Source organism: Geosmithia morbida (genome assembly GCF_012550715.1).
Source record: "Geosmithia morbida isolate 1262 chromosome Unknown scaffold_14, whole genome shotgun sequence".
NCBI classification, from domain to species: Eukaryota; Fungi; Ascomycota; class Sordariomycetes; order Hypocreales; family Bionectriaceae; genus Geosmithia; species Geosmithia morbida.
In genome coordinates, this window is record NW_023336201.1 from 157647 (window position 1) to 182867 (window position 25221).

At 56.0% G+C, this 25221-nt stretch overlaps 7 protein-coding genes across 7 annotated transcripts; 6 read left to right on the forward strand and 1 right to left on the reverse strand.

Moving 5' to 3' along the window:
- Window positions 1-1170: 1170 nt before the first annotated feature.
- On the forward strand, window positions 1171-4772 carry GMORB2_2656 (P-type Na+/K+ transporter; the record flags this gene model as incomplete). The annotated part of the gene is made up of 4 exons (XM_035464635.1): window positions 1171-1431; window positions 1535-2417; window positions 2480-3921; window positions 4068-4772. The coding sequence occupies 4 exons, from the start codon at window positions 1171-1173 to the stop codon at window positions 4770-4772; spliced, it is 3291 nt and encodes a 1096-aa protein (XP_035319305.1).
- Window positions 4773-9671: 4899 nt separating this feature from the next.
- On the forward strand, window positions 9672-11885 carry GMORB2_2657 (Fungal trans; the record flags this gene model as incomplete). Its single annotated transcript, XM_035464636.1, has 2 exons — window positions 9672-10343; window positions 10449-11885. The coding sequence occupies 2 exons, from the start codon at window positions 9672-9674 to the stop codon at window positions 11883-11885; spliced, it is 2109 nt and encodes a 702-aa protein (XP_035319306.1).
- A 993-nt stretch (window positions 11886-12878) lies between these two features.
- On the forward strand, window positions 12879-13817 carry GMORB2_2658 (protein phosphatase inhibitor 2; the record flags this gene model as incomplete). Its single annotated transcript, XM_035464637.1, has 1 exon — window positions 12879-13817. The coding sequence occupies one exon, from the start codon at window positions 12879-12881 to the stop codon at window positions 13815-13817; it is 939 nt and encodes a 312-aa protein (XP_035319307.1).
- A 535-nt stretch (window positions 13818-14352) lies between these two features.
- Window positions 14353-14835, reverse strand: GMORB2_2659 (component of the endoplasmic reticulum- associated degradation (ERAD) pathway; the record flags this gene model as incomplete). The annotated part of the gene is made up of 2 exons (XM_035464638.1): window positions 14353-14546; window positions 14667-14835. The coding sequence occupies 2 exons, from the start codon at window positions 14833-14835 to the stop codon at window positions 14353-14355; spliced, it is 363 nt and encodes a 120-aa protein (XP_035319308.1).
- Window positions 14836-15316: 481 nt separating this feature from the next.
- Window positions 15317-16206, forward strand: GMORB2_2660 (Ribosomal protein L27; the record flags this gene model as incomplete). Its single annotated transcript, XM_035464639.1, has 2 exons — window positions 15317-15512; window positions 15596-16206. The coding sequence occupies 2 exons, from the start codon at window positions 15317-15319 to the stop codon at window positions 16204-16206; spliced, it is 807 nt and encodes a 268-aa protein (XP_035319309.1).
- Window positions 16207-16946: 740 nt separating this feature from the next.
- GMORB2_2661 (putative serine esterase (DUF676)) lies at window positions 16947-19798 on the forward strand (the record flags this gene model as incomplete). The annotated part of the gene is made up of 4 exons (XM_035464640.1): window positions 16947-17478; window positions 17569-17997; window positions 18089-19321; window positions 19479-19798. The coding sequence occupies 4 exons, from the start codon at window positions 16947-16949 to the stop codon at window positions 19796-19798; spliced, it is 2514 nt and encodes an 837-aa protein (XP_035319310.1).
- Window positions 19799-20577: 779 nt separating this feature from the next.
- Window positions 20578-25064, forward strand: GMORB2_2662 (putative serine esterase (DUF676); the record flags this gene model as incomplete). The annotated part of the gene is made up of 5 exons (XM_035464641.1): window positions 20578-21319; window positions 21413-22854; window positions 22952-23072; window positions 23162-23713; window positions 23761-25064. The coding sequence occupies 5 exons, from the start codon at window positions 20578-20580 to the stop codon at window positions 25062-25064; spliced, it is 4161 nt and encodes a 1386-aa protein (XP_035319311.1).
- Window positions 25065-25221: the final 157 nt, after the last annotated feature.

Consider the following 25221-nt stretch of genomic DNA (forward strand, 5'->3'; position numbering starts at 1 on the left):
CCCACACACACACATATACATAAGCACACTACTCCGTAAAAATCGACCCGCGTATCTCTGTAGGTAATACAGTGGAGATTCCCAAAGAGGCTCACCAGAGAGAGGCTCAACGAGGCGCCACCCCAGAGCCGCCAAGAGCGGGGCGACAAGGGTTATGGTACCGCACGGGGCACACAACGGGGCCGAGGGGAGGGCCGGATTGCAATGTCATTGGGGGAGGAAAGGGTCGATAGTCCAAGGTATGCGTACTTGTACTCGTAGGGTGTATTGAATCGCAGTCACTCTCTCTCGTACTCGTACGACAAAGTACGAGGACGAACGAGTCTTGGCTTTGCCCCCCCAAGACTCTTCTCTATTCGCTTCCGGGGCCGTCGCCGTCTCAACTCTCCGTTCGGTCCTCTCTCTCACGTTTCTCTAGGCTCTGTCGTCCCCCTCATCCTCCTCCTCCTCCTCCTCCACCATGACCCAACCGCCGCCGGCCTACGTATCCCCACTATCAAACCCGGCCCTTTGCCAAGGAAAAGGCGTGCTACCATCCTTGTGGGGCCCCCTTCCCTTTGGATCATTATGTACATGTATCATCGTCCTAGCAAGCTGTACAGTGCATCTTGTCTTGCTGATAATCAACTGTCCAGCTCATGGAGAAGGCCGAGGAAGGAGGGGGAACGCTGTCTCCGGCCGGGACTCGTTCCAGGACCAACGAGTTTAAATACTCCTGCTTCCCATGTACCAAAGTCTCTTTTGGACCTTCTTTCTTAAACTGCTTCTCATCATCCCCATCCTTCTCTCCATCCTATCATCACCGTCACAGCCACAGAGAAGAGACGACTTCGGTACAGTCTCTTAAAAGGCCTCTTCCTTTCTCGGCCTTGCCTCATACCTTGTCCCACCTTCTAGTCTGGCAGCTTGTGCTGGACCTTTAGGTTCTTCACCCTCAACAACTCGTCCGACCCTGGATTCCCTCCTGTTTGTCGGATCGCCAGCCGACGACCACGGCTGAAACGTCGACATATACTTCGGATTGTCTATTTTCCTTCGGTCTTCCATTGCTCAAGATACCTCGCAGTTCAATAATACTAGTAGTTGTACAAGCCTTCCTTGCACTGGCTCACAAGTCCCTACTCGCGACCTGAGCCAGTCCATCTCCCTGCAACCAAGCCAACCTCCATCATGGGTAAGAAAGATGCTGCCGAGGATGCTGCCGTGGCCAATCACAGGTCTGGACAGTCCAACAAGCCCCTCTCGGCTCCTGCTCATGCCTTGAAACTGGAGGATGTTACTCGCGAACTCGGAACTGACGCTCAGAACGGTCTGGGTGACGAGGAGCATAAGAAGCGTCTCGAGGAGTATGGCGCGAACGAGTTTGGCGAGTCCAAGGGCGTCCAGCCTGTCCGAATCTTTGTCGGGCAGATTGCCAACTCGCTGACTCTGGTACGTCGAACCTTGTTCACCTTTTGTTTTTTTTTCTTCTTTTCTCTCTTGGTGCTGGCCAATTGATTGAATTCAACCCGCTGACAATGGCATGACTCGACAGGTGCTCATCATGGCCATGGCCGCTTCGTTCGGCATCCTCTCCTACATTGAAGGCGGTGTCTTGGTTGCCGTCATCATCCTCAACATCACAGTCGGTTTCCAGCAAGAGTGGAAGGCCGCCAAGACCATGGACTCCCTTCGATCGCTCAGCTCCCCCACCGCCCAGGCCGTTCGCAACGGCAACCAACAGGTTGTTCCCACGAGGGAAATTGTTCCCGGCGACCTGGTCGAGCTCAAGACCGGTGATACTATACCCGCCGATGTGCGTCTGATCGAAGCCGTCAACTTCGAGACGAACGAGGCTCTGCTCACGGGAGAATCCCTCCCCGTCCGCAAGGAGACTACCACCACGTTCCCCGAGGAAACCGGCCCCGGTGACCGTCTCAACATTGCCTACAGCTCGTCGACCGTAACCAAGGGCCGTGGCCGTGGAATCGTCTTCGCTACCGGTCTATACACTGAAATTGGACAGATTGCTGCAGCCCTCCGTGGCAAGAACTCGCACCGCCGCGAGCCTAAACGCCGCGAGGACGGTACCGCTAGTGCCGGCCGCTGGATGCAGGCTTGGACCCTGACCTTTACCGATGCCGTCGGCCGCTTCCTCGGTGTCAATGTCGGGACCCCTCTCCAGAGGAAACTTGCTAAGCTTGCCCTCCTGCTCCTCGGTACTGCCGTCATATGCGCCATCATTGTTCTTGCTGCCAACGATTTCAGCTCTGAGCAACAGGTCGTCATCTATGCCGTTGCTACCGGTGTCTCCATGATTCCTGCCTCTCTCATCGTTGTGCTGACAATCACCATGGCTGCCGGTACCAAGCGCATGGTTGAGCGCAACGTTATTGTTCGTAACCTCAAGGCTCTCGAGGCTCTGGGTGGAGTTACAAGTAAGTTGTAAACGTTCTCCCCCCTTCGCATCCATGACTCGATGCTGACTGAAGTCAATCAGACATCTGCTCCGACAAGACTGGAACCCTGACTCAGGGTAAGATGGTCGTCAAGAAGGCTTGGATCCCCGGCCGTGGCACCTATTCGGTCGGCAATACCAACGAACCCTTCAACCCTACCGAGGGCGACCTCAGCCTGAACCCCGCCCCGCCCAAGGACATTGACTTCACCGGAGGCGAGGCCGAGGGCGAGCGCATCAATGGTGCTGAGCTTGTCAAGTCCGATGAATCCCTGCGTGACTACCTCAATGTTGCTTCCCTGGCCAACCTTGCCTCTGTCACCCACGTCGACAATGAGTGGCACGCTCGCGGAGACCCTACCGAAATTGCAATCCAGGTTTACGCTTCCCGTTATGGCTGGAACCGCCTCGATCTGTCAACTGGCGACAAGGCTCAGTGGCGCCAGGTTGCCGAGTTCCCCTTTGACTCGGATGTCAAGAAGATGTCGGTCATCTTCCACGACAGAGAGACAGACAAGCAGTGGGTCTTCACCAAGGGCGCCGTCGAGCGCATTCTCGGATCGTGCCCGTACGTTGCCGACGGAGGCGAGATCAAGGATTTTCCCGAGGAGGCCAAGCAAGACGTCCTCAAGAGCATGGTCTCCATGGCCAGCCTCGGTCTCCGTGTTCTTGCCCTCGCTTCCCGCACTGATTTCCGCCCGGTCAAGGATAACGAGGCCGAGCTCGTCCGCTCAGAGTTCGAAGAGGACCTCGTCTTCCGCGGTCTCGTCGGTCTCTACGATCCCCCTCGCCCCGAGTCTGCCCCCTCTGTGCGCCGCTGCCACGAGGCCGGCATCGGCGTCCACATGCTTACCGGCGACCACCCAGAGACTGCCCGCGCCATTGCCCTCGAGGTCGGCATCCTTCCCAGCCGTATCTCCGAGGTGGCTGCGGACGTTGCTAGTACCATGGTCATGGCCGCCCATGACTTTGACAAGCTCACTGACGATGATATCGATAAGCTTCCCCTGCTCCCGCTCGTGATTGCGCGCTGCGCTCCTCAGACCAAGGTGCGGATGATTGAGGCTCTCCACCGCCGCAAGGCCTTTGTGGCCATGACTGGTGACGGTGTCAATGACTCGCCCTCACTCAAGCGAGCCGACGTTGGTATCGCCATGGGTCAAGCTGGTTCCGATGTCGCCAAGGAGGCGTCGGACATTGTGCTTACCGATGACAACTTTGCTTCGATCCTTAACGCCGTCGAGGAGGGACGCCGCATGTTTGATAATATTCAGAAGTTCGTCCTCCACGTGCTGGCTGAGAATATCGGTCAGGCCCTGACGCTACTTATTGCCCTCTGCTTCAAGGACGAGGATGACATCTCGGTCTTCCCGCTGTCTCCTGTCGAAATCATGTGGATTATCATGATCACCTCTGGTTTCCCTGACATGGGTCTCGGTTTTGAGCAGGCTGTTCCCGAAATCATGCAGCGACCTCCCCAAAAGGTGAGCTCTTCTTCTTCTTCCTCTTCCTCCTCTCTCTCTCTCTCTCTCTCTCCAGCTACTTTTGTTCTTCTTCATTCTTTGTGTACTACCTACTTTCCCCTTCACATTTGTCACTATTTATTCCCGAATGCTAACAAGGGCAACAGTTGGCGCAAGGTGTCTTCACGCCCGAACTTCTCCTTGACATGCTGGTTTATGGCTTCTGGATGGCTGCTCTGTGCCTTGCGTCCTTCTCCATGGTTGCTTTTGGCTTTGGAAACGGTGACCTAGGTCGGAACTGCAACGAGTCCATGGACGAGCCGGGCTGCGAGCAGGTATTCCGCGCCCGCGCCACGACGTTTGCCTCGCTGACGTGGTTCGCCCTCTTTCTGGCCTGGGAGATGGTGCACATGCGCCGGTCATTCTTCCGCATGAAGCCCAAGAGCAAGCTGTACTTTACCCAGTGGGCTCACGACGTGTGGCGCAACCAGTTCCTCTTCTGGGCCATCTTTGGCGGTATCATCACCATGTTCCCTCTCCTGTACATCCCCGAGCTCAACACGTATGCCTTCAAGCACACCGGAATCAGCTGGGAGTGGGGCATCGTCTTCATCGAGTCGGTCCTGTTCGTAGGCGGCATCGAGACGTGGAAGTTTGCCAAGCGTGTCTACTTCCGTCGCAAGGCCTACAACGAGACCCGCGAGGGCCTTCGTGGCAAGGACGTCGACCTGGAGACGCGCACCTTTGGCCACTACTTCAAGGTCGGAGGTGTGCTCTCGGACGCTGAGAGCGACGCCGAGAAGGCTGGGTACAAGCCTTCTCCGCAGTCGTGGGCCGAGAATGGCGGCTTTGGTGAGAAGAATCAAGTCTGAGCTTGTCTTCCCTTTTCCTTCTCTCTCTCGTATTTACATGTCGACATCTCTACCGTGAGACAGTCACTATTGACATTCTGCGTCTAGTATTTCTCTGATATTTCGTCTTTCCCTTGCCAGTTACGATATATCTTGCCTTTTTCTTCGTTTTTTTCCCTTGTTCTTGTTTATAACCAGAGGCGACATGGGGAGCTCACGCTCTGAAATGGAGCCCACGCCCTAATAGCGAAGGAACGGAAGACAGGCATAAAAGCTCTATGAGTATATAGTATGGGGTGCGGGCGCCAGAGAGTGAGGAAACATGCTCGTGTCACACTGATATTCCTTGACTGTTTATTTGCACCTTGTTTATCTGGATTCTGGGGAAAAAAAGACAACTGAGAGATGGATTTGATGGATACCCCCCCTCCCCCTTCGTGGATGAAGCGGAAACTACTTTGTCAGGTTAGGAGAGAAGAAGATTGACTTGTTTTAATATTGAAACAATGGTACATGCAGTCTCAGCATTCAAGTGATATGCGTGTGTATTTACAGTGACTGCATATAGTAAGAGAGGTCTTGTAAGACCTTCCAAAAGGTCTTGTAGGAGAATGTCTTGGTGCTGATCTTGAACTGAAGATTGAGAATACAGAGCCGGGAAGACGGAGTAATTTTCCGTATTATCACCACCGCAACGTCAATTATCATCATCACCCGTGGGTCGTAGGACCGTGGGTCCGGTCCCCCCCCATGGGCAAGGGTACGTATTGGAGAAGACAAGGGTCACGGCCAACGAAGCTGGCTAGGTTTGCGAGTGCGTCCCTGAGGACCCCTGGCATCTTGAGAGAGGAACGTGTCTGAGACTCGAGTCTGCAAAGTTCGATGCGGCACATGGCGACGGTTCATGATAGATGACAAGACATTGAAGACAACAAGACACTGTACATGTACAGGTACGGGTAAAAAGGTTGGACGAAACCGAAGAGGAAAAAAAAAGGAAGAACAATGAAGAAGAAAGGTTAAACTAAGTGTGTGGGCCTTTGTCGGTGGATGACAGGAGAGAGAGAGAGAGAGAGAGAGAGAGAGAGAGGGAGAGAGAGCGAGAGACAGGGATGGGGATTTCTTCTCCTACGAGTAATTACTTGTACAGCAAAGGGGGCGCGGGTTTTCTTACTACGCAGCCAATATTGTATTAATATTACCTTACCTATACGAGTACGTACGAGAAAGAGAGAGAGAGAGAGAGAGAGGCGTGTACACCGGACAGGTAGAATAGTTGCTGTTGTCTCAACTTGGGCGAGTTTGATTGTTTCCAAGCCGCGCACCCTATGGCGTCTGAGCTTCACGAGTATCATGTAACTGCGTGATCCAGCCTCTAAGTGTTCCGAGTACTCGCACAATAAAGTAGAGCATGTTGGAAGTTTCAACGGTGTGCTGTGTTACATGTACGTGGATCCACATGGCAAAACAAGGATGGTTTAGAACAGAGTACGAGCAGGACTTCCTACCTAGTAACAACATACATATACTAAAAATACTATGACTACATGCACGGAGCAGCACGTACGTGTACTGTATCGAGGAGCACGACTTACGGACTCTGCTTGGATGCCGAATGGCATTCATCTGGTGAATGCCTGTACTCCGTACGTGCCTGTACGAGTACGAGTACATATAGACAGCTGGAGTACATGTACTGCTACTGCCGCACCTGTACAGATTACTCTGCAGATCATTGAAAACGGCGCATCGTATCTAATACCTGCGCTTGTACGGAGTACAGATTACTCGTACTCGTGCATGCGGCATGGGCTACCCATGTTGCCATGCTACGGAGCAAATGCTATCCGCGGCCGGTGTAGGGCTTCACAGTCGGTCTGACCAAACAGTTCTCAAGGGTGGTCCGTATAAGGTAGTAATATGACAGTCCCCGAGGACTATTCTACTCCGTGATACCTTCGTTACAGGCTGTCCCTCGCATGTAATCAGATACTCGTGCGGCGTAGTAGGGATGCCATGGTATCCGCCTCTTTTACCTTGTCTTTTTGGGGTGGGTGGTGGGAGCTGTGTCGATGATGACCGTCTGCCCTCCTTGTCGTTATCCAACCTGTTTTCCTGCGCTCCTCGAGTCCTTAGCCCTTGCTCACGAGACTTGTTTCAGTCAGTACCCCGAGTTCGTCGCATGCCGGACCCGGTCAGCCACGAACTCGCAAGTGTGTTGTGGGATTCGGCAAGGGCTGACCGAGATCTCATGTGTACGACATGTCATTGATCCAGTTTTCTCCTCTCTCTCTCTCTCTCTCTCTCTCTCTCTCTCTCTCTCTCTCTCGCTTTCGCGTCTGTCTTTTTTTCGACTTGTTCTATCATATAGAGAAATAGTATGTACTTGTATGTATGTACTTGTGTATTTGTTTGAATCTAGTTTCGAGTAATGATACTAACAGGGACTGTTAATGTACACATCCTATCCCAGCCGGGTTAGTGAGCACCCGCTCAGGATGGGGAACCCTTATTGAGACAAGAAAGAGAGGGGGGGGGGGGGGGGGGGGAGAATAAAGAAAAACGAAAGGAAAGAAATAACGGACATGCCGATGAGATTGATAGACGGACACTAAACCAACCGATAGACTACGAATAGAGAGCAGACTAGAGGCCAAGACTAAGCCAAAGATAGTGCGCGGCGTGGTTTAGGACGGGCTGAATGGAATCGAGTGTGCATTGATAATTTAGCGGTGACAAATGCGATGCGACGCGATGCGACGCGATGCGATGCGACGCGATGCATATCTATTCCATTCATGATTAATGCAAGTTGGTTGTGCGTGCTTGCACGTGAATGCAATGAGCACAATTTTATGGCAATGAACAAGTGGCGACAGCAACAACAATACTATTATTTCACTGCCAGCCAACAAGAGAAAGAGCCAAGCAAGATGGTGAGACGAAAAGGAAGGAACGATGGCCATGTGCGTATGTGTGTCTGTACGTGCCTGACGGCGTAAGAGGGAATGAGCTGGTGCGTTTAGATACGACAAGCTAAATCCCCGGCGAATCAATATCCACCACTCGACGGCTCGTAGTAGTCATATTATTTTTATGAACCATAGCCTCATCATTAATATCGGGCGAGTTGTCCGAAGTAGGTATAATGTACTCTTGCGATATTACTCATCTGTACATGTACGAGTAGTCATACTCAAAATACTATTCTTACCATTCTTACCAGTGATAATAACATCTCGAAAATCGTGAGTGAGCAGTCAAGTATCGATACATGTACGGATCCTCGATTGCTTGTTCTTCTGCCGAGCACCCAAGAAGAGAAAGAGCGAGGGCCGAGGATGACCCTGACAGGGCAAGAGCGGCTATGCATCTTTCGGGGGACGACTCCGACCCGTTCAGCCACTACGGGTACAGGCTACAGGCCACAGGCTACAGGTATAAGTATATATACGTAATCTGTATACCTGTACAGGTTGCAGTCTACAAGCTGCAGATTGCAGATTGCAGGATACAGGCTACAGGCCACTACGGAGTACGAGTGCGTGTACTCGTACAGTGGTAATAACGCTCTGCCTGCAACCTGTACAGAATATAATTTATTACAGGGCAATTTTAGAGCCCATCAGTCCCTGAACGGAGAAAAGACCCCACTTCCGTCACTCGATGGATCGTATCCGTTATTGCCTCTCCACTTCCCTCCTCGTCTTCATCTTCATTTTACCCTCCCGCCTCATCCCGTCTTCCCGTCCCCTCTATCTCTTACACAATCTTAGATACAAAATATCCAATACAGGTCATTGTCCGAACCTCTCTTTCCTCGTCTTCTTCTGCTCTCTCTCGTGCACTCTGTCTCTTTTGCTCATGCGACGACCTCATCATCACCGTCATCGTCTTGTCTCGTCTCTCGTCTCTCCTCATCGTCTACGAGTCCTCGGTTTGCCTCGTTTCAAGCCAACCCCAACCAAACCCGCCAGGGTCACAATCCACCCATCACCAACGCAACCACAACCCACCACCATCCACACCATCATGCCCACTCGGGGCTAACCTTGCATGCCTGTCAGAGCACCTCATGGGCCCATAAACGGCCCCTCTCTTCCACTCCCCGAGTCTCCCCCCCTCCGCGCGCCAACAGTCGTCCAGTCCACGTTTCTGTCCCCTCCCCCCCTTCCACGCCTTGTCCGCCATTCAACGAGTATTAGAGTATTATTGCAACCATTCGATCCATATTGTACTCGTACAAGTCCATATTGTACAGGTACCTGCACTACAGTCACCGGTCCGCGGTCGAGTCCTCAGTGTATCTGTCACCCATCAGTATTACGCTGTGCGAATACTACCGAGGAACGCGATTGACTCGAGAATCCCACCGCTGCAACTGACTGTCCTTGGTAAGCTCGTACACCACCAGCCCATACAGCCTTATCATCAGCTACACCCCATCTCCGGTTGTTACAACCCTCCATTGTTCATCGAGTCTTGACTATAATCAACAGCCAACAACCTTTTAACTCCTCACCAACAAGAAGGAGGAAAACGATACCTTGTACCAGCCGTCCGGGCCACCACCATTCCAAAAGCCAAGCCCCCCCCCCCCCCCCCCCCCCCCCCCCCCCCCCCCCCCCCCCCCCCCCCCCCCCCCCCCCCCCCCAAAAACCCCCCCCCCCCCCCCCCCCCCCCCCTTTCGCGCGCGCGCGCCTATACGTTCTCTCGGGTGTCGGGCGCATACATCTTGAACGAGGCAATCGACATCCGCACATCGGCCTTCGGCCTTTTCGTCTCATCCGCCCGATTGAAACTTCGCCCGATAGACACAGAAACAACCCTTTTGCTTTTCTCTTGTCTCCCCATCATCGCCGGGGTCACTTCTGGTTGGTTGTGCCCCTCGACGCCGCCGACACCGCCAATCGATCCGCCATGCCACATATGCGCGAGGTCAAGACGTGCGACCGTTGCCGTCACTTCAAACGTCGCTGCGACCTCATCAAACCCTCTTGCTCGCGGTGTATACAAGCCGGTGTCCGCTGCAGCTTCCAGGCCGCCGCCGCCTCTACTGCCGGCTCCGCCGCCTCGGGCTCCCAGCCTTCCGCTGTCGCCGCTTCCTCCTTGAATCCCACCGCCAACGGCGCCAACAGCTTCACGACCTCGCCTGGCCTCAAGTATGAGGAGCAGTCCGACAGCCTCTTCGGTCTCATCTCCCCCTCCAACTCGACCGAGGACGCCGAAGCCCAGCGCGTAGCAGCTGCCGCCGCTGACCAACCCGACAATGCCACGCAGGCTGCTGCCGCCGCTACCCAGCGTGTCGTTCGCAAGCGCAAGCGTAATTGCTCGAGTTGCCTCCGCTGCCATCGCCTCAAGGTCAAGTGCGACAAGGAGCTGCCGTGTGGCCGTTGCAAGTCGAGCGGCAACGGTCGTGAATGCTACTACAGCTACAATAAGGGTCCTAACGGCGGCAAGTTCCCCTGTCCTACGGTTCCCATGACCACAGCTCGGTCGTCAGGCACCGAACTCACAAAGTCAACCCAAGCCTCATGGGAGATAAGCCACGAGCCCCGGGGGTCAAGCCACTGGACTGACCTGATGACCAAGGTATGCTTCGCCCATACCCCTCCCCAACTTCCGTCCCCCAGCTCTCTCTCTCCCACCGCGTAGCTCGTCGGTCCCACTAACGATCGACCCTCTTGTTCCCAATAGATTGGCGCCCTCACAACCGAAGACTCACCACTCCTGGGAGCCGCCCTGGAGAACGTCGCCACAAACGCCTGCCTCGCCAACTTTACTCTCCCGGGGAACTTCCCATTTGGCACGCCGGGCGCCACCAAATACTATGCGCGCGACGCCGTGACGAGACTGATAGAAAGCGAACGACCCCATTGCCAAGAGTACATAGACCGTTACGTCAGACTCCTCGACTACGTCAACCCCATCCTTGACGTCCCCAAGTTCCAGAAGGAGCTGGCTGCTTACTGGGAGGACCCCAACTCGGTCAGCCTCTGTTGGCTGTCCCAGCTCCTCATGGTCCTGGGTCTGGGCGCCTTTGCGACACCGACCCGCGAGGAGCCCAGCGTGGCCACGGAACTCATGATGGGCGCCGAGGCCTGCCTGATGCAGACCCCCTTCATGTTTCGCCCGACCTTTGCAGCCCTCAAGGCCACCTGCCTTATGGTGGTGGCCAAGCAGGTGTGCAACCCGACGTGCTGGTTTGTCGACTCGTGCTGGTCGCTGCTGGGCCTGCTGGTACGCATGTGCTTCATATTTGGCCTACCCCAGGACAATATCGAAGGTCTGTCGCCCGAGGACCGAACGTCGCGCCGCCGGCTGTGGATCAGCATCATCTACCTCGACATCAAACTGTCGATGCCGACGGGCATGCCGCCTCTGACACGGCCCAACGAGCTTCACGGACTCGAAACCATGCCCGACCTGGGCGAGCACAGCGGTCTGCAGCAGGTGCTGGCGCAGTCGCTGCCTCTGGTCCTGTCCATCATGGTGCGGCTCAACTCGAGTGGCGAGGACATACCCTACGACGAGGTGCTGCGGTACAATTCCCAGATCCGCACTCTCATGGCGCACGCCAAGAAGCTCTGCACGATCCGCCTGCAGTTCATGACAGTCGACATCTACCTCCGCCGATGCCTCATGGTGCTCCACCGACCGTTTGCTCTGCATATCGAGGGACCCACCCGCTTCCCCGAGTCGTACTGGTCGTCGCTCGAGTGCTCCCTGGCCGTGCTGATGCACTACCGCGAGCTGTGGTACGAGGACCCCACCCACCGCTACGACCTCGTCGGCCGCGCCTTCACCCACGAGTTTTTCTCGGCCGCTCTGCAGGCTAGCGTCCACGTGCTCCGTCGGGACGCCCCCCTTGCCGGCGCGGCAGGCGTGGGCTGCAAGATTCCCCCGCGTCAGATCATCCTCGATACGCTGAGTAGCTGCGTTGACATTTGGAAGGGCGAGCGGGAGAAGAGTGTCTGCTGGCGCACTTCATACAACTTGCTCAGTGCCATTGTGGACCTCTTGCCAGATGCGGATCAGGATGGTGGTGAGGACGGTGGTGATGGCGATGGTGGTACCACTGACACAGAGATGGGGCCTCCTCCTGAAATTCATGGCATGCATGATGGGACGTAACGGGCGTCTCACACAAGCATCTCTACTTTTTTTTTCAGTCTTGTAAGTCTGTACATACATGTGATTACAGCCTCGACCTTCATTCTTTGCAAAATCTGTTTTGGGGCGCTTAGAGCTTTGGTCACAAACGAGTTGAAAGATATACAGGTATATAATAACGTAATATGTGAATGCCATATGGACGAGAATCTACAGCGACTACTCTTCATTCACCCATGTCGTCCCTATTGGGAACTGTTCTCGCTTCGCTCGTGATGTCGTTATTGTGTCATTCTCGTGTATCACTTCTCCAGTGTGGCACGGGAGTACAAGATGCCTGATGTGAGTCTGTAAGGTGACGTAGATAGATGCTGGGGTTGGGGTAGATGATCCCCACATTTTGGTGAACCCTGATATGCCGTCATTTTTTTGGGATTTTTCTGTTATTTTCGTACCCGATACGACGTTGCTATGGGGGGGGGGGGGGGGGGGGGGGGGGGGGGGGGGGGGGGGGGGGGGGGGGGGAGAGAGGCAGAGAGAGGCAGAGAGAGGCAGAGAGACAGAGTCTGAGAGAGGCTTTTCTTCCACCCCGCCCATTGTCTGTCTCCTCGCGGAGTTGCCACCTTTCCCTCTCCTGACATTTTTTTCCAATCCCACGCAGAGTCAGACAATATCTTTTCAATATTACTACCAAAAAAAAAAAAAAAAAAACCACTATAAAAAGTTACCCGGACTCCACCGCCTTATAGCAACAAGCTCTCATTTCCCGAACGTTGCCTGACATCTTCACGTGCGGGGTGCCACAGAGTGACCTCGTGCCCCTCCTTTCTGGCACCTATCCAGCCACCTAGCGTGCGTGCCTCTCTCTCTCTCTCTCTCTCTCTCTCTCTCTCTTTCTCTCTCTCCTTCTTTCTCTCCTTCTTTCTTTCTCTCTCTCCTCCTCACCTCACCCACGTCGTCATTTTTTTCTTTGTCTTCACTTTTCTAACATCTTGCAAAGAGGCATACAACAACATGGCTTCCATCGTCCAACACTCCCCTCCGGTGCACTCGCCACCGGGCCCAGACACCAAGAGACCCAAGGGCATCCTGAAGAATTCGAGCTCGACACGCAGCGTGCCGCGTGAATTACCAGCAGTGGGCGTCGACACGGCCATGACCGGTACATCTGCCACGACGCCCGGCAGCTCCGCCAGTGACGCCGACTCCCGACGCCGCGAGCGGTCCATGTCGAGCAAGGAGATAACGATTGAGAACACAAACTTCAACGCAGGGGCGCGGCGTTCGTCATCGGCCGCCCGCCACGGAAGGCCCGGATCGCGCCGGGCGTCGTCGGCAGTGTCCGAGGAGGAGGCAGGCGCTGGCCAGCGTTTGAAGTGGGACGAGGCGAACCTGTACCTGACGGAGCAGGAGCGCACGGCGACGATGAAGATTGACGAACCCAAGACGCCGTACGTACGACACTACGACCCGGGACAGGAGCCCTCCGACGACGAGGATGACGACTCGTACCGGTTCAACAACGGTGGGGCCGACGGTCCCTTCTCCTCCGCCTCCGTTTCACGGTCCGACGGCACCGCTCCGTCCGCCTCCCGCCGCCCGGTAATAGAGGACGATATCCCCGGCCTGTCACTCGGCGAGCCGGAGGAGGCCGTCCCCGACAGGCAGTCGTCCTCGCCATCGCCCTCGTCGCCCAAGAGGGCCCACGTCGATCACGGCAGCGTGGGCGGACACGATGCCGACGACGCCGAGTTGGCAGGCCTGTCGCCCGAGGAGCGAGAGAAGCACATTCGCTTCGAGCAGGCGCGCAAGAGACACTATGAGATGAAGAACGTAGCCCAGCTGTTGGGTAACCCGGATGCCCTGCCGGACGATGAGGAGGAGGATGAGGACGGTCAGAGTGAGCCGCCGCCTATGCCGCCTTTGCCCGAGGGCCTCAACGGGAGCAAGTAGTTTCTCTGCTTTTTTTTCGGCGGACATGTTTCTTCTCTTCTTCGAAGTTCATCTTATAGTAGACTGACTCGTCCACACACGTGCGCTTTTTCTGCCGTCTGCTCCCCCCTTGCTGGGGGGTTAATCAAGTCTGTTTCCTTAACGGGGCGTTGACTTGATTTTTTTTATCTTAACTTTTTATTACTGTTTCTTTTGGGTTGGAGGGTACTTTGTCTGATGCGGGAACTTTGTAACCAGAGCACCTTTATTTCGTTTGATACCATACACACTCTCATGAGGTTTTGAGCAAATCATGCATTGGACTGGTGGAGGATGAGAGGAGCAAGGATACATGGGTGCTTTCTCTTAATAGTCTTGAATTGTTAATTTCTTTATTCTTCGACGCGTCCGCTCGGCCCGGTCATCGTGTGGTATTGAGTCATCTTGGTTTTCTTCGTCTTGATTCCTTTGAATCATCTAAAAGGTCGTATGGAATGATGTCGTATCGTGGAGAGAGAAGTGTATAGAGCATTGCGGAAAAAGATGTAGAGAGAATCTATAGGAGTCCCTTCCTAGCCAACTCGATCTTTCGCGCAGCCTCGTCGGGCTTGAACCCACCCTTTGACACGCACAGCTTACGTCCCTCGGAGAGCTCATACTTGTCCTCGTGAGAATCCCACGCGCAGGGACAGTGATGTGGGAAGTGGACACATGCGAGGGTGTCAGGGCAGAGGTACTTGTCGCAAGAAGCTGTCCACTTCAAGTCAGTTTTCTTTCCTTCTTTCTTCATGTTCACAAATCTCCTTCCGGGGTTCCCAGATCATATGAAAGGCGGAGCGGTATATGCAAGAGAGTATCGTGATGACATACACTGCTCATATCGTTGACGGTACTGCGCCGCGTCGCTGGGATTGTTGGCAGCTCGACGGCCCTGCTGCTGGCCCGACTCTTCGCCCTGACCGAACATTTGGTCGAATAGGTTGCCAAACTGCGCGTTAGCGACAGTCAGGAGGGCAAACAGGGCAAATAGATAACGCATCATGGGAAAAGGCCTCGTAGCGTGCAGCTCGAAATTGTGATGTCGGTTGGGAGGGGCGGTGATGCAGTAACGGGACGGAGTTCAAAAGTGTCCAAGCTGGCATCTGGGTTGACTTGGCTTATCGATAAACCACGATGCGCAATGGGGAAGAGAAGTGACTAAGCCGGTCTGAACTATACGTACAATACGGGTACAGGCACAGGTACAGGCACGGGTACGATGCCTTAGGCGCTGAAATATCTGATGCATAGAGGTCGAGGCTTAGCCAGGATGACCCACACGTGACTTCAATTTGGAGGATTCAGAAAGCTGCGTCCTTGGCAACAGTACGACCATCTCAACAAACACCCCCTCTCTCTCTCTCCCCCCCCCCCCCCCCCCCCCCCCCCCCCCCCCCCCAAAATCAGTCCACGACAGCAGAGCCCAGGGGGAAGGAACGGAAAAGGGAGACGACATTCGAACGGCCATGCGATTCCTAACGATGCAACGGCCGCTTCTGGCTTCCACGGCGGCATGCCTGGCCCCCAGGGTGGGCGTCGTGGCACCGATGATCATGGGCGCGCAGCAGCGGCTGGCGGTGCAGGGCGTGCGTTTCGCCTCAGTCAAGGCGCAGGGAGCGTACAAAAAGAAGAGCAAGAGGGGGATTCCCAAGAAGCTGGGGGCCAAGAGGACAGGAGGTACGTTTTTCTCGTATTTCTTTCCATCGTCTTCCCTCGGGAGGAGTGGTATGTACTGACCGGTGAGAGGGGTGGACCGATAGACCAATTCGTCATCCCCGGCAACATCATCTACAAGCAGCGCGGATCTCACTGGTGGCCAGGAGAGAACTGCATCATGGGCCGCGACTTCAGCATCCACTCGATGGCGACGGGCTACGTCAAGTACTACCGGGACCCGGCGCGGCACCCGGACCGCAAGTACATCGGCGTCACCTTCAACAAGGATGACGTGCTGCCCTACCCGGTGCACGCCGAGAGGAGACGCAGGCTGGGTCTGACGGCCCACGCCACCAAGCAGGCCGCCTCCCAGCCAACCATCTCGCCCTCCGGTATCCCCTTCGAGGTGACGCGCGTGGAGAAGGGTGAGCCCGACCGCCTGCTCCGCCTGCGCGCCGACTACTCGTACCGTGAGGACAACTGGCGCATCGGACGGCTGGCCAAGACGACGGCCATCCGCACAAAGAGCTTCCGCACCCGCAAGCAGTGGTTCCGCAACCGTCGCTGGCGTCGCGAGAGGGAGATTGCCGGCATGAAGAAGGCCGCTGAGACCAGGGCCCGCCTCGGCGCCTCCGACGGCGGACAGTCAAAGAAGCCCATGAGCAAGAAGCAGATGGCTAAGCAGGCCAAGAAGGATAAGAAAGCTAAGAAATAAGGGGCAGTATGGTGCAGGTGAAAGCCCGCGAGAGAAAGAAGGAGTTTCTAAGGAGCGCTCTGTTAAGCGCTCCTGTGTCTGTACAATTGTCATGTTGCTACATGTATTATATCACTATAGAGTCTCTGTATGATTGAATTCCCTTCGAATCTACTCGTAGGAGAAGGCGGGTTTTCTTTGATCTGTTCATGTCTGTTTCTTTTCTTTTTTTTCCCCACGACATGTTGGTTTGGTTTCACAAAGGACAGGGTCTCGTGTCACAATGTACCTTCCGCACACAATTAACCAGAGAAGATACATGCATTACTCGTACTAGCTGCAGCGCGTTCTTCACACCGCGTCCAAACAACAACCTCAGTCACATCCAGCTTTGTTGATTGTCATCACACCCGTTCATTCACGCAACACACAAAGACCTCAGGACGCAGATACCAGTGTCCCGAGAGTCGTCTCTTGAACGTTTGGGAATACATCGCCAGGCTGTGTCGAACGTCGCGTGCCCTCCCGCGCATAGATCGCATGCGCCCCACCCCAACGACGTCCATTCACGGTACTAGCTAGCTAGATCCGTGCCAGGGGGCAGGAGGGAGAAAGAGGGCAAAGAAGACAGGAGCAAGCTTTTTGATCGCGATGTGTCAGTGATGATGGACAGCCTGAAGAATCTGGTAGAGGCTCCAAAGCCCGACAAACCCAAACAAACAGCCAGACGGACCAGCATAACGCCATGGACTGCCCCCTTTATGGCTAGTAACCCAAACAAAAAGGTGGGCTCTCCGTTGGTAGACCCGCAGCATACCAACAGTCCATCGGCGACAGCATCGCCGGTCAGGGCGTCGCCGGTGACATCACCGGCATCGCAGCAGCCTGCGGTGAAGCCGTCGGTCATGGCGTCAATATCAAAGAATAGTCTGGCGGATAGTGCGCGCATCAAAGCATTGCAGGCCAAGTGGGAGGAGGCAAGGAAGAGGAGCGAGATGAGTAGGCAGAGTGAGGTGAAGCAGTCGACTGGGGCGAATGGCCAGACCCCGTCTACGACCAACAGTCAGGCTGAAGCCAAGAGTCAGACGGAGAGTGAAAGTGGCCTACATAGGGTGGGTCGCTCCTCGGACGACTTGGAATACAATGAATCGGACGATGGTGACGACGGCAGCGAATCTGGCTCGGGGTCGGAGAAGGACGAAGGCGTGTCTGATATCCTGGAGAACGGACCACCCGAGCCGCAACCGCTAAGGCCCTCAGCTACTGGACCTTCGAATCATCCCACGTGGTCTGGTGAGTTTCGGAAACTACCCAAGACAGCACAAAAAAAAGTGGAAGAATAATGGAAGAAGAGAGGTGACTGACCGGGTTCGTATCCCGTAGCTGCTGATCTCGAACGACAGCGAAAGATCTATCAAGCGGCGGGGGAGCTGCAGCCGTCCAAGGCGCGGTCTCACAAGCGGTCCTTTGCCGAGATCAACAGGGATTCGTCGTCTTCTGCGGAGCCGCCATCTAAGATGAGCCAACCACGGGTCGAACTCGAAAGCATCGTCGTGTGTACGTCCAGCACCCAGGCCACGGACGCGAATGGTGAAAAGGTCAGCCTGGGGCAATCGGATCAGACGCCGCCCAAGCAGGTCGTGGAAAGGCAGCAGTCGGGCGACGATGCACACGGAGACGTGAAACCCGTTAGATCCACAACACTCGGACTCGCCTACATAGCGACATACAAGGGCAGCGTGGTCAATGCAGATGGGAAGTCGATGCCTGTGCTGACGATGACGGAGAACCGCAGCTATAATGAACTGATAGGTACGCAAGCAAGTCCACGATACGCAAACGGCGAAACGAAATGGAGAGGTGGGAAGCTGACTTGTCGGTCTTCATTCTGTCTGACATGTAGATGTTGACGGGCGTCTCACGTCGGCCCGCGGAGCCCTCATCCCCACGGGCTACAAGCTTGTCAACAGCGACATAGCACCGTACATCTGTCCCGTGCGTGATTGCCAGAAGCAAATATCCAATATCAAGACGCTAGGCGGTCACTTCCGCTCCTGTCACTGCAAGGTCACATTCAACGACAACGGTGACGGCACGCTGTCTCGCATCGGCCCGTACACGCACGACACGTGGAAGAGCCTCCCCGGTGTTATCGTATCGAAGAATCCTCTTCCGCTCAACTCATCTCCGCCGGTCCCGCTGCAGCCGGCACCACTTCCCCCGCCCCCCGCCCCTTCTCCTGCTTCTGCTCCTCGCCCTCTTCCTTCTGCCGCCTCCCCGTCGAGGCCCACACCCATCGCCGCCACCGCCACCACCGCCGCAAGCACGGACCCGGGACGCGGCGATGCCTTGAGGTACCTGCACAGCTTCCTGAGCAGCTCACAGTCCACTATCTTCAGAGAGGACGTGAAATACATGGCCCTTCTGCCCATCCGCCGCGAACTGCCGGAGGCGTGGCTTGCATACCACGGGGGCCGCGTGCTGGAACCCCAGCTCTACTCCTGCTCCCTGGCCTACATTGTAGGCGAAGAGGTGTCGTCGCCGTCGGAGAGATGCCACCACATCGACGTGGCGGTGACCGGGACGGCCAAGAACTCACTCCGCCTCTCGAGACCATGCATCCGCCCGCCCCCGGAGATGCCTCCGCCTGCCAAGCTGCAGTTCTCAAAGGTTGCCACGTGCGTCGGGTGCAGGTACTGGGCCCAGCTCCTTCGCAAGTCTAACCCGTGCGACTGGGCTCACCCAGCGCCCGGAGCCCGGTACCCCTCGTCGCCTTCTACTGGGACCTCCAGGGCTGTCGTCTCCCCAAAGGTCGTCGCCGCTCCCAGGGTCGAGGATAGAAATCCTGGCGGCGGCACCAGCAGCAGCCCATCTGGAGGGGTCGCGCTGGAGTCTGCTCGTGCCGGTCACGATGCTGCTGCTGTTGTCACTGCTGCTGCTGCTGCTACTGCTGATGCTTCTGCTGCTGTTTCTTCTTCTCCTGTTCCTAGGCTGCGCACGAGCGTCCAGAAGAGCGCTGATGTGTCAATGGCTGATGCTCCCTCCTCTCGGCCGGAGAATAAGAATGACGGTATGACTGTGATGGAGGACTGGGAGTTTGCTCCCGGTAAAGTCATGGATAGCAAGGGAAGGCAAAGTAAGTTCTGTCTGTATTCTATCCGTTCTCTCGTGCTGTCTCTTTTGGTTTCTCTCTCAGACACACACCGGATCAGACACACACACACATACCCATATAGAGAGAGAGAGGGGGGGGGGGGTGGGTGGTAAAAAAAAGCTGACAAGATGTGACCTAGCAATCGCCTTTTCTACGTCATATCTCACGGGTACACAACCCATCAGCATTGCCGACGATGTGAGCATCAACAGGGTTCATATGCCGCCCGGCGCGATGCATAGATGGCCAGCCGACAGGGGGAGACTCCGCTATTGTGAGGTCATATCGGGCAAGGTCGAGCTCAGGATGGACGGCAAGTCATTCTCCATGGGACAGGGAGGCGTCTTTGTCATTCGACCATCACTGGCATGTACCGTGGAGAATAGGCGGTACGTCGAGGCCATCTTGAGCTGTCACGCGATCGAGAATTACAGCCTCGTGGAGGGCGGAGACGAATAAGGCGAGGATCTTTCTTCGCCCTATTTTTTTCTTCTCTTCCTTTCCCTCCCGTTCTCTTCTTATACTTATTCGGGATGGTGACTGTATATGTATTCCTACCAAATAATACTATCGATGCTAACATGTTGGTCGCGCATCGTGCGGACTCTGAAGAACGAATGAAGCTGTGGCGTTCTCTCCCTTGTACTGCAAGCATGATGCATACATGAATGTATACTCTTTACTTTTTCTTTTCCCAATACTCTAAGCAATCCTCACATGGTTCATGAGAGATGAGAGGCTCAGACTGGGTCGCATCTGGCTTGTCACATGCTACATGACCCGCATCAGTCATGCGCCCCGCGCCCGGTAGCCTTGCATGTCTCACATCCCCGTCACACGTTGGAAGGGGGTATAAGATATCTATAGAGTAACGTGGGGGGAGGGTCTTCTAACGTCACGGGAAAGCCTTACATGACTCTTTTCTCCATTTCTTATTGTTCTATTTCCGTCTGCCAATCCCGCGGAATGATGGCAGAGTGAGTTGTTACATCACGCCGTCTACTATGGAGAGAACGAGTCACAAGCTGCTAGGTATATCTTGAGGTTGCTGCCTAGTGACACTATAATGTAGGACGGATCAATAGATGCAATGTGATTTTATTGGTAAGCGGAGAGAAAATATTATAATAACAGCTTCATGGGAGTAAGAGATGAAAGAATGAGTAAAAAGGGAGAAGAGATGAATCGAGCCAGACTTCTTGGAGGATCTATCCTTACCCTGAACCCAAAAGTCCACCATGTCTCCCGGCGCTGATGCGTACAACAACAACAGCAACAACAACAACAACGACGACGGCGGCGGCGACGTCGACGGCGACAATACCACAATAAGGCCTAGACTCTCCAGCTTGAGACACGGTACAAGTCCTCTGCAAAATGAGACTCTTCGACAACCAACGGACGAGATACCTCTGGATCTGAGAGCGGAAGAAAAGGACGGGAGTGACTATGACGAGTCCACCCAACATGATGAAGCTGAACAGCAGCCACCTCCGATGCGCTTCACCATCGACCCGGCCGGCGACCGGACCCACGACAAGACGACGGTCGACGTAGTCACCGTGCCATGTCCCGGTGCCGACTCACTGCGTAGCTGGAACCGCGACGGGCTCCTGGGCCGATACTTTGGCGCCCTGTCGATGCGCGACGCAGAGGTCGACAGGCCCGCGTCGGCATCCTCGTGGGTGCGCCAGGGCATACGGCGCGGAGCTGACGTCGCTCGCATCCTTCTGTACGAACACCCCCCGCTTGAGGACGGCGTCACTCTGGACGGTCTGGCCGGGGAGCTGCTGGAGCAGCTTGCGTCCCTGAGGGAGCGTCAAGGTTCAGGAGGAGGGGATGGGGGCACTGAGAGGAGGCCCCTGGTGTTTATCGCTCACAGCATCGGTGGCATTGTCGTCAAGATGGCCCTCGTCAAGGCGAGTCGAGATGCTAGGCATGAGTCCATTGTTCGTGACTGCTACGCCGTCGTCTTCTTTGGTGGGTTTTTTTCTTCTTCTTCGTAAACTCCTTTGCATACTTTGATCTTCTGTATTTCTCATCTTTCATCAACTAATACATTCTCCATTCCAGGCACACCACACCAGGGGTCGAGCTATTTTGCCATGCCCGGCCTCGCCTCAAGCATCCAGAACACCCTCCAGCTTTCGGCGCCGCTTCCTCTCTCCATAACGAGTATCCTAGACGTAGGCCACCCCCAGCTGCTGCTAGCGGACAGCGAGTTCAAGTCGATTGCGCACGAGATGCGCGTGTGGACCTTCTACGAGACCATCGACTCGCGTCTGAGTGCCTCCACCGTGGCTGCGGGCGAGGTAACGATGAGCAAGAGCAGGAGGCAGGGCGGCGGCGGCGTCTACTTCACAGCTCCGCTGACGTCCATCAAGTCTGCCATCCTCGGCATGCGGCAGGAGCGCGTGTTCCCCTTGCAGAGCGACCACGCCAACGTCGCCTCGTTTGGCCGGCAGAACATGCACACCCTGCGCCTGTTTCTGCGCCAGCTATCCCTCCTCATCGATCGGGCCGATGCAACGCTCCGCACCGACGCGGGCAACGTCCCGGCGCGTTGGTCCCTCGACCTGGAGCAGCGCGTGTCCGTAGAGGTAAGGGGCTTCTTTGAGGATCCCACCACGACTGCCGCCGGTGCCTCGTCCGTCGTCGTCAGGGCCTGGTCCACCAAGCTGACCCTGGCCGAGTTCCTGCGAAAGGGGCCCGACGTCTGTCTGGAGGAGCGCCTACAAGAGGTCGAGCAGGTGTCCTCCCCAGATAATGCCGGTCAACCTCTCGGCCGCTCTGTCGGTCCCGGCGGCACATTCCCCCCTTTCACCGAGGCGGAGAGGGACATGATCAGACGCCAGGTGTCGGAGAAGGAAGGCCTCGGAATAGCCAACCAGCTCATCAGGAGGGCCGACACGCCTCCCACGTCGCCCGTCACCAGGCCCATCGACAGCCCCAGGTCCGTCCCGCACAGTGCCGTGAATGTCACTGGATCCCCGGCCGCGCAGAACGCACGCGTTCGACGCCTGTCGTCGCCTCCCCTGCCTACGATCGCACGCACGACGACGGCTACCACGCGCTATTCTGCACCTCTGCGCCGCCCATCGCCCCTCATCCGTCCGGAGGTTGATCAGGACCTCGCCATCGACAGGCTGTCCCCTCCGACGAGGACACGCTCGTTCCTGTCCACCGGCCGGTCTGTCAGCGACCTGTCGTCGCCGTACATGTACCGTGACTTCCCGCCCTTTTCCCAGCAGCGCAGCCATAGCACGATGGATGCGCATAGCCGGAGGAGGCTGTGGCGGGACGAGCACGATATCGGCTCCGTCGTGGTCGATGACGACGAGATCGAGGCCCTCCCTCAGCTTCCCGATGCCATTACCGCTAGCAGTGATGCGCAGCAGCAGATGGATGGGACTGCAGCGCTGGCCGGTCAGCCCGCCCTTTCCTTTACTCCGTCCGCAAGCCAGCGCAAGTTTGTGTGGGTGCATCTGCCCTACAATAATCCGACCTGGGTCAATGTAAGTGCTTGTCAACCCAACACTGGCTCCCGTCGCCGGGTTCTAACGAGTATCATGTCGGTAGAAAATCATACAGACCTTGGAAGCTGCGCATCAGGAAGACTACTCGGCTCTATACGGTCCCGACTTTTGGGCTTCCAAGCACACACGCGGGAGGCACTCTCAGCATTATGCCTACTATGCGAAACCTGGATGCTATTTCACAGCTCCACGGGCATGTATGTCATCTCACCCGCTGTATATGCACACCTGCATCGAACCAAAAGGTTATGAAGAGTGTTGAGCAATCTACTGATCAACGTACCAGTGTCACCGCTCAATCGCTCGCTATCACCGCCCAAGTCCCCATTCCCTCAGCAACCTGCCGCCGTCCCTCTGTGTCTCTTCCTACCTTACCTCCACTTCGACTCTTACAAGCGCCTGATACGTCGAAGGGAGCTTATATTTCAGCGTCTGTCCAGTGGCCGTGCTCACCCTGTTCCGGAAGACGTGGCCAAGACGGACTCGATAGAGCTGCAGGTCATATGGGAATACCTGGGCTATGATCCGCCCGTCAACTGCCGCCGCAGCCTCGACCAGTTCGGGTATCCGGCACTTGGAGACACGCGCGGCAGGGACGACGACCAGATGCTGTACAAGCTGACGAAAGAGAGGGACTGTCGCTACGGCCAGTACCACGGCGACGTCTACACCTACTCCCTCAACAGCAGGGTAGGGACCAATGGGAGTCACGGGAGCTGGGGGGATGAGCTGGCCGAGCTGGAGAGGATACAGGAGCAGAATGATGGACCGAGAGACGGCGTACGCAATGGAAACGTCCTCATGGTTGACCAGCTGTGGCTCTGGGCCGTGGACTACGGTACGTCGAATGATGATGACTCCCTTATCTTGATCTCCTACAGGAAGACGCTGATGTGGATAATACCGGGTTAGAAACGCTCATCTCATTCTTTCCCAAGAGAGAAAGTGACCCCATCGAGGGTCCTCTGTACCAGCAGGCCGACCTGCGGGACAGCATCGTCAACGAAGTCAACATAGATATGGCCCGCCAGTGTGAAAACAGCTTCGACCTCGCAGCCCTCGCGGCACTGCATGCCGTCAGCGTGCTCCTAGACCGCACATCGCACCCGGATCTGGAGGTGTTCCGCATCTTTGGCGAGGCGATCAGCGTCCTGACAGAGAAGCTGACGCTCTCCCTCAAGATGTTCCGCGTCGAAGGCTTCAAGGACAAGGCAGCTGCCGACGAACCGGTGGAGAACAGGGAGAGCTCTATCCGACGGCGGCACAGGGAGGAAGGGCGACGGGCCGAGAAGGAGAACCGTGACAACACGTCGGCGCTTCTGGAGCTCCGGGATCTCGAGGACGAGCTCCAGGTGCTTCTCGAGCTGTTCGAGCGGCAGCAGGTGGTGCTGTCCTCGATGCTGACGGCGTACGGCAGCCCTGCGCTGCGAGACCGGACGGTCCACGGGCGGGGCTTCATAGCCGAGGCCATCAGCCGCGTGGCCGAGTACCGGCGCAGGGCCGAAGACATGACGCAGCGCGTGCGCATGACACGCGAAGAGTACGACAAGCTGCTGCAGATGGTGCAGCGCCAGGCCCAGGTCGACGAGGTGCGTCTCAGCCGGCTGCACGCCGACCTGGCCACTTCGCAGGGCCGCAGTGTCATGATCTTCACCGTCTTTACGATCATCTTCCTCCCACTCAGCTTCTTCACCAGCCTCTTCGGCATGAACACGCGCGAGTGGGACGACAACGGTCCCCTGCCGCTACAAGTCATCGGGATGATCGCCCTCCCGTCCAGCTTTGCCCTCATCGTCATCTCTCTCATAGCAGCTTTCAGCGATACGGCGCGACGATTCATATTCTGGTCCCGCGACACGGCGTACGATGGGCTCCATTGGGCGTACGAGCTCACGCTCGAGCCTGTCGTCGATGCAGCGCTGAGCCGGTGGCGGAAGCGGCAGAGGCAGGACCAGTGGCAGCGGCAGCGAGCAGGCGGGGGTACCGGCAGCGGCAGCGGGGGGGGCCGAAACAATGGGCCGTCTGATGACTGGAGAGACGCTCGACGGGGACTAGTGACGGATACGAGTGACTTTTGGGAGAGGAACAGGCCCCAGAGGGAAAGAGGGTATCAGATCCCAGAGGTGAATCGAAAGAAGGTGCCCAACGGGAAGAAGAAAGGGAGTTCCAAGGGTAAGAAGGATGTCTGACAAGAAGTGAGCGGTTTTGAAGTAGTATGTGTGTGTGGTATTATAGCACCTTAGTTGTCAGCTCGTCTTGGGTGTATATATATTTATATATATATACGTATGTTTCCTTCGATGTGTGGGTATGAGGTAAATGGGAAGTTGGTTGAGGTGTGAGATG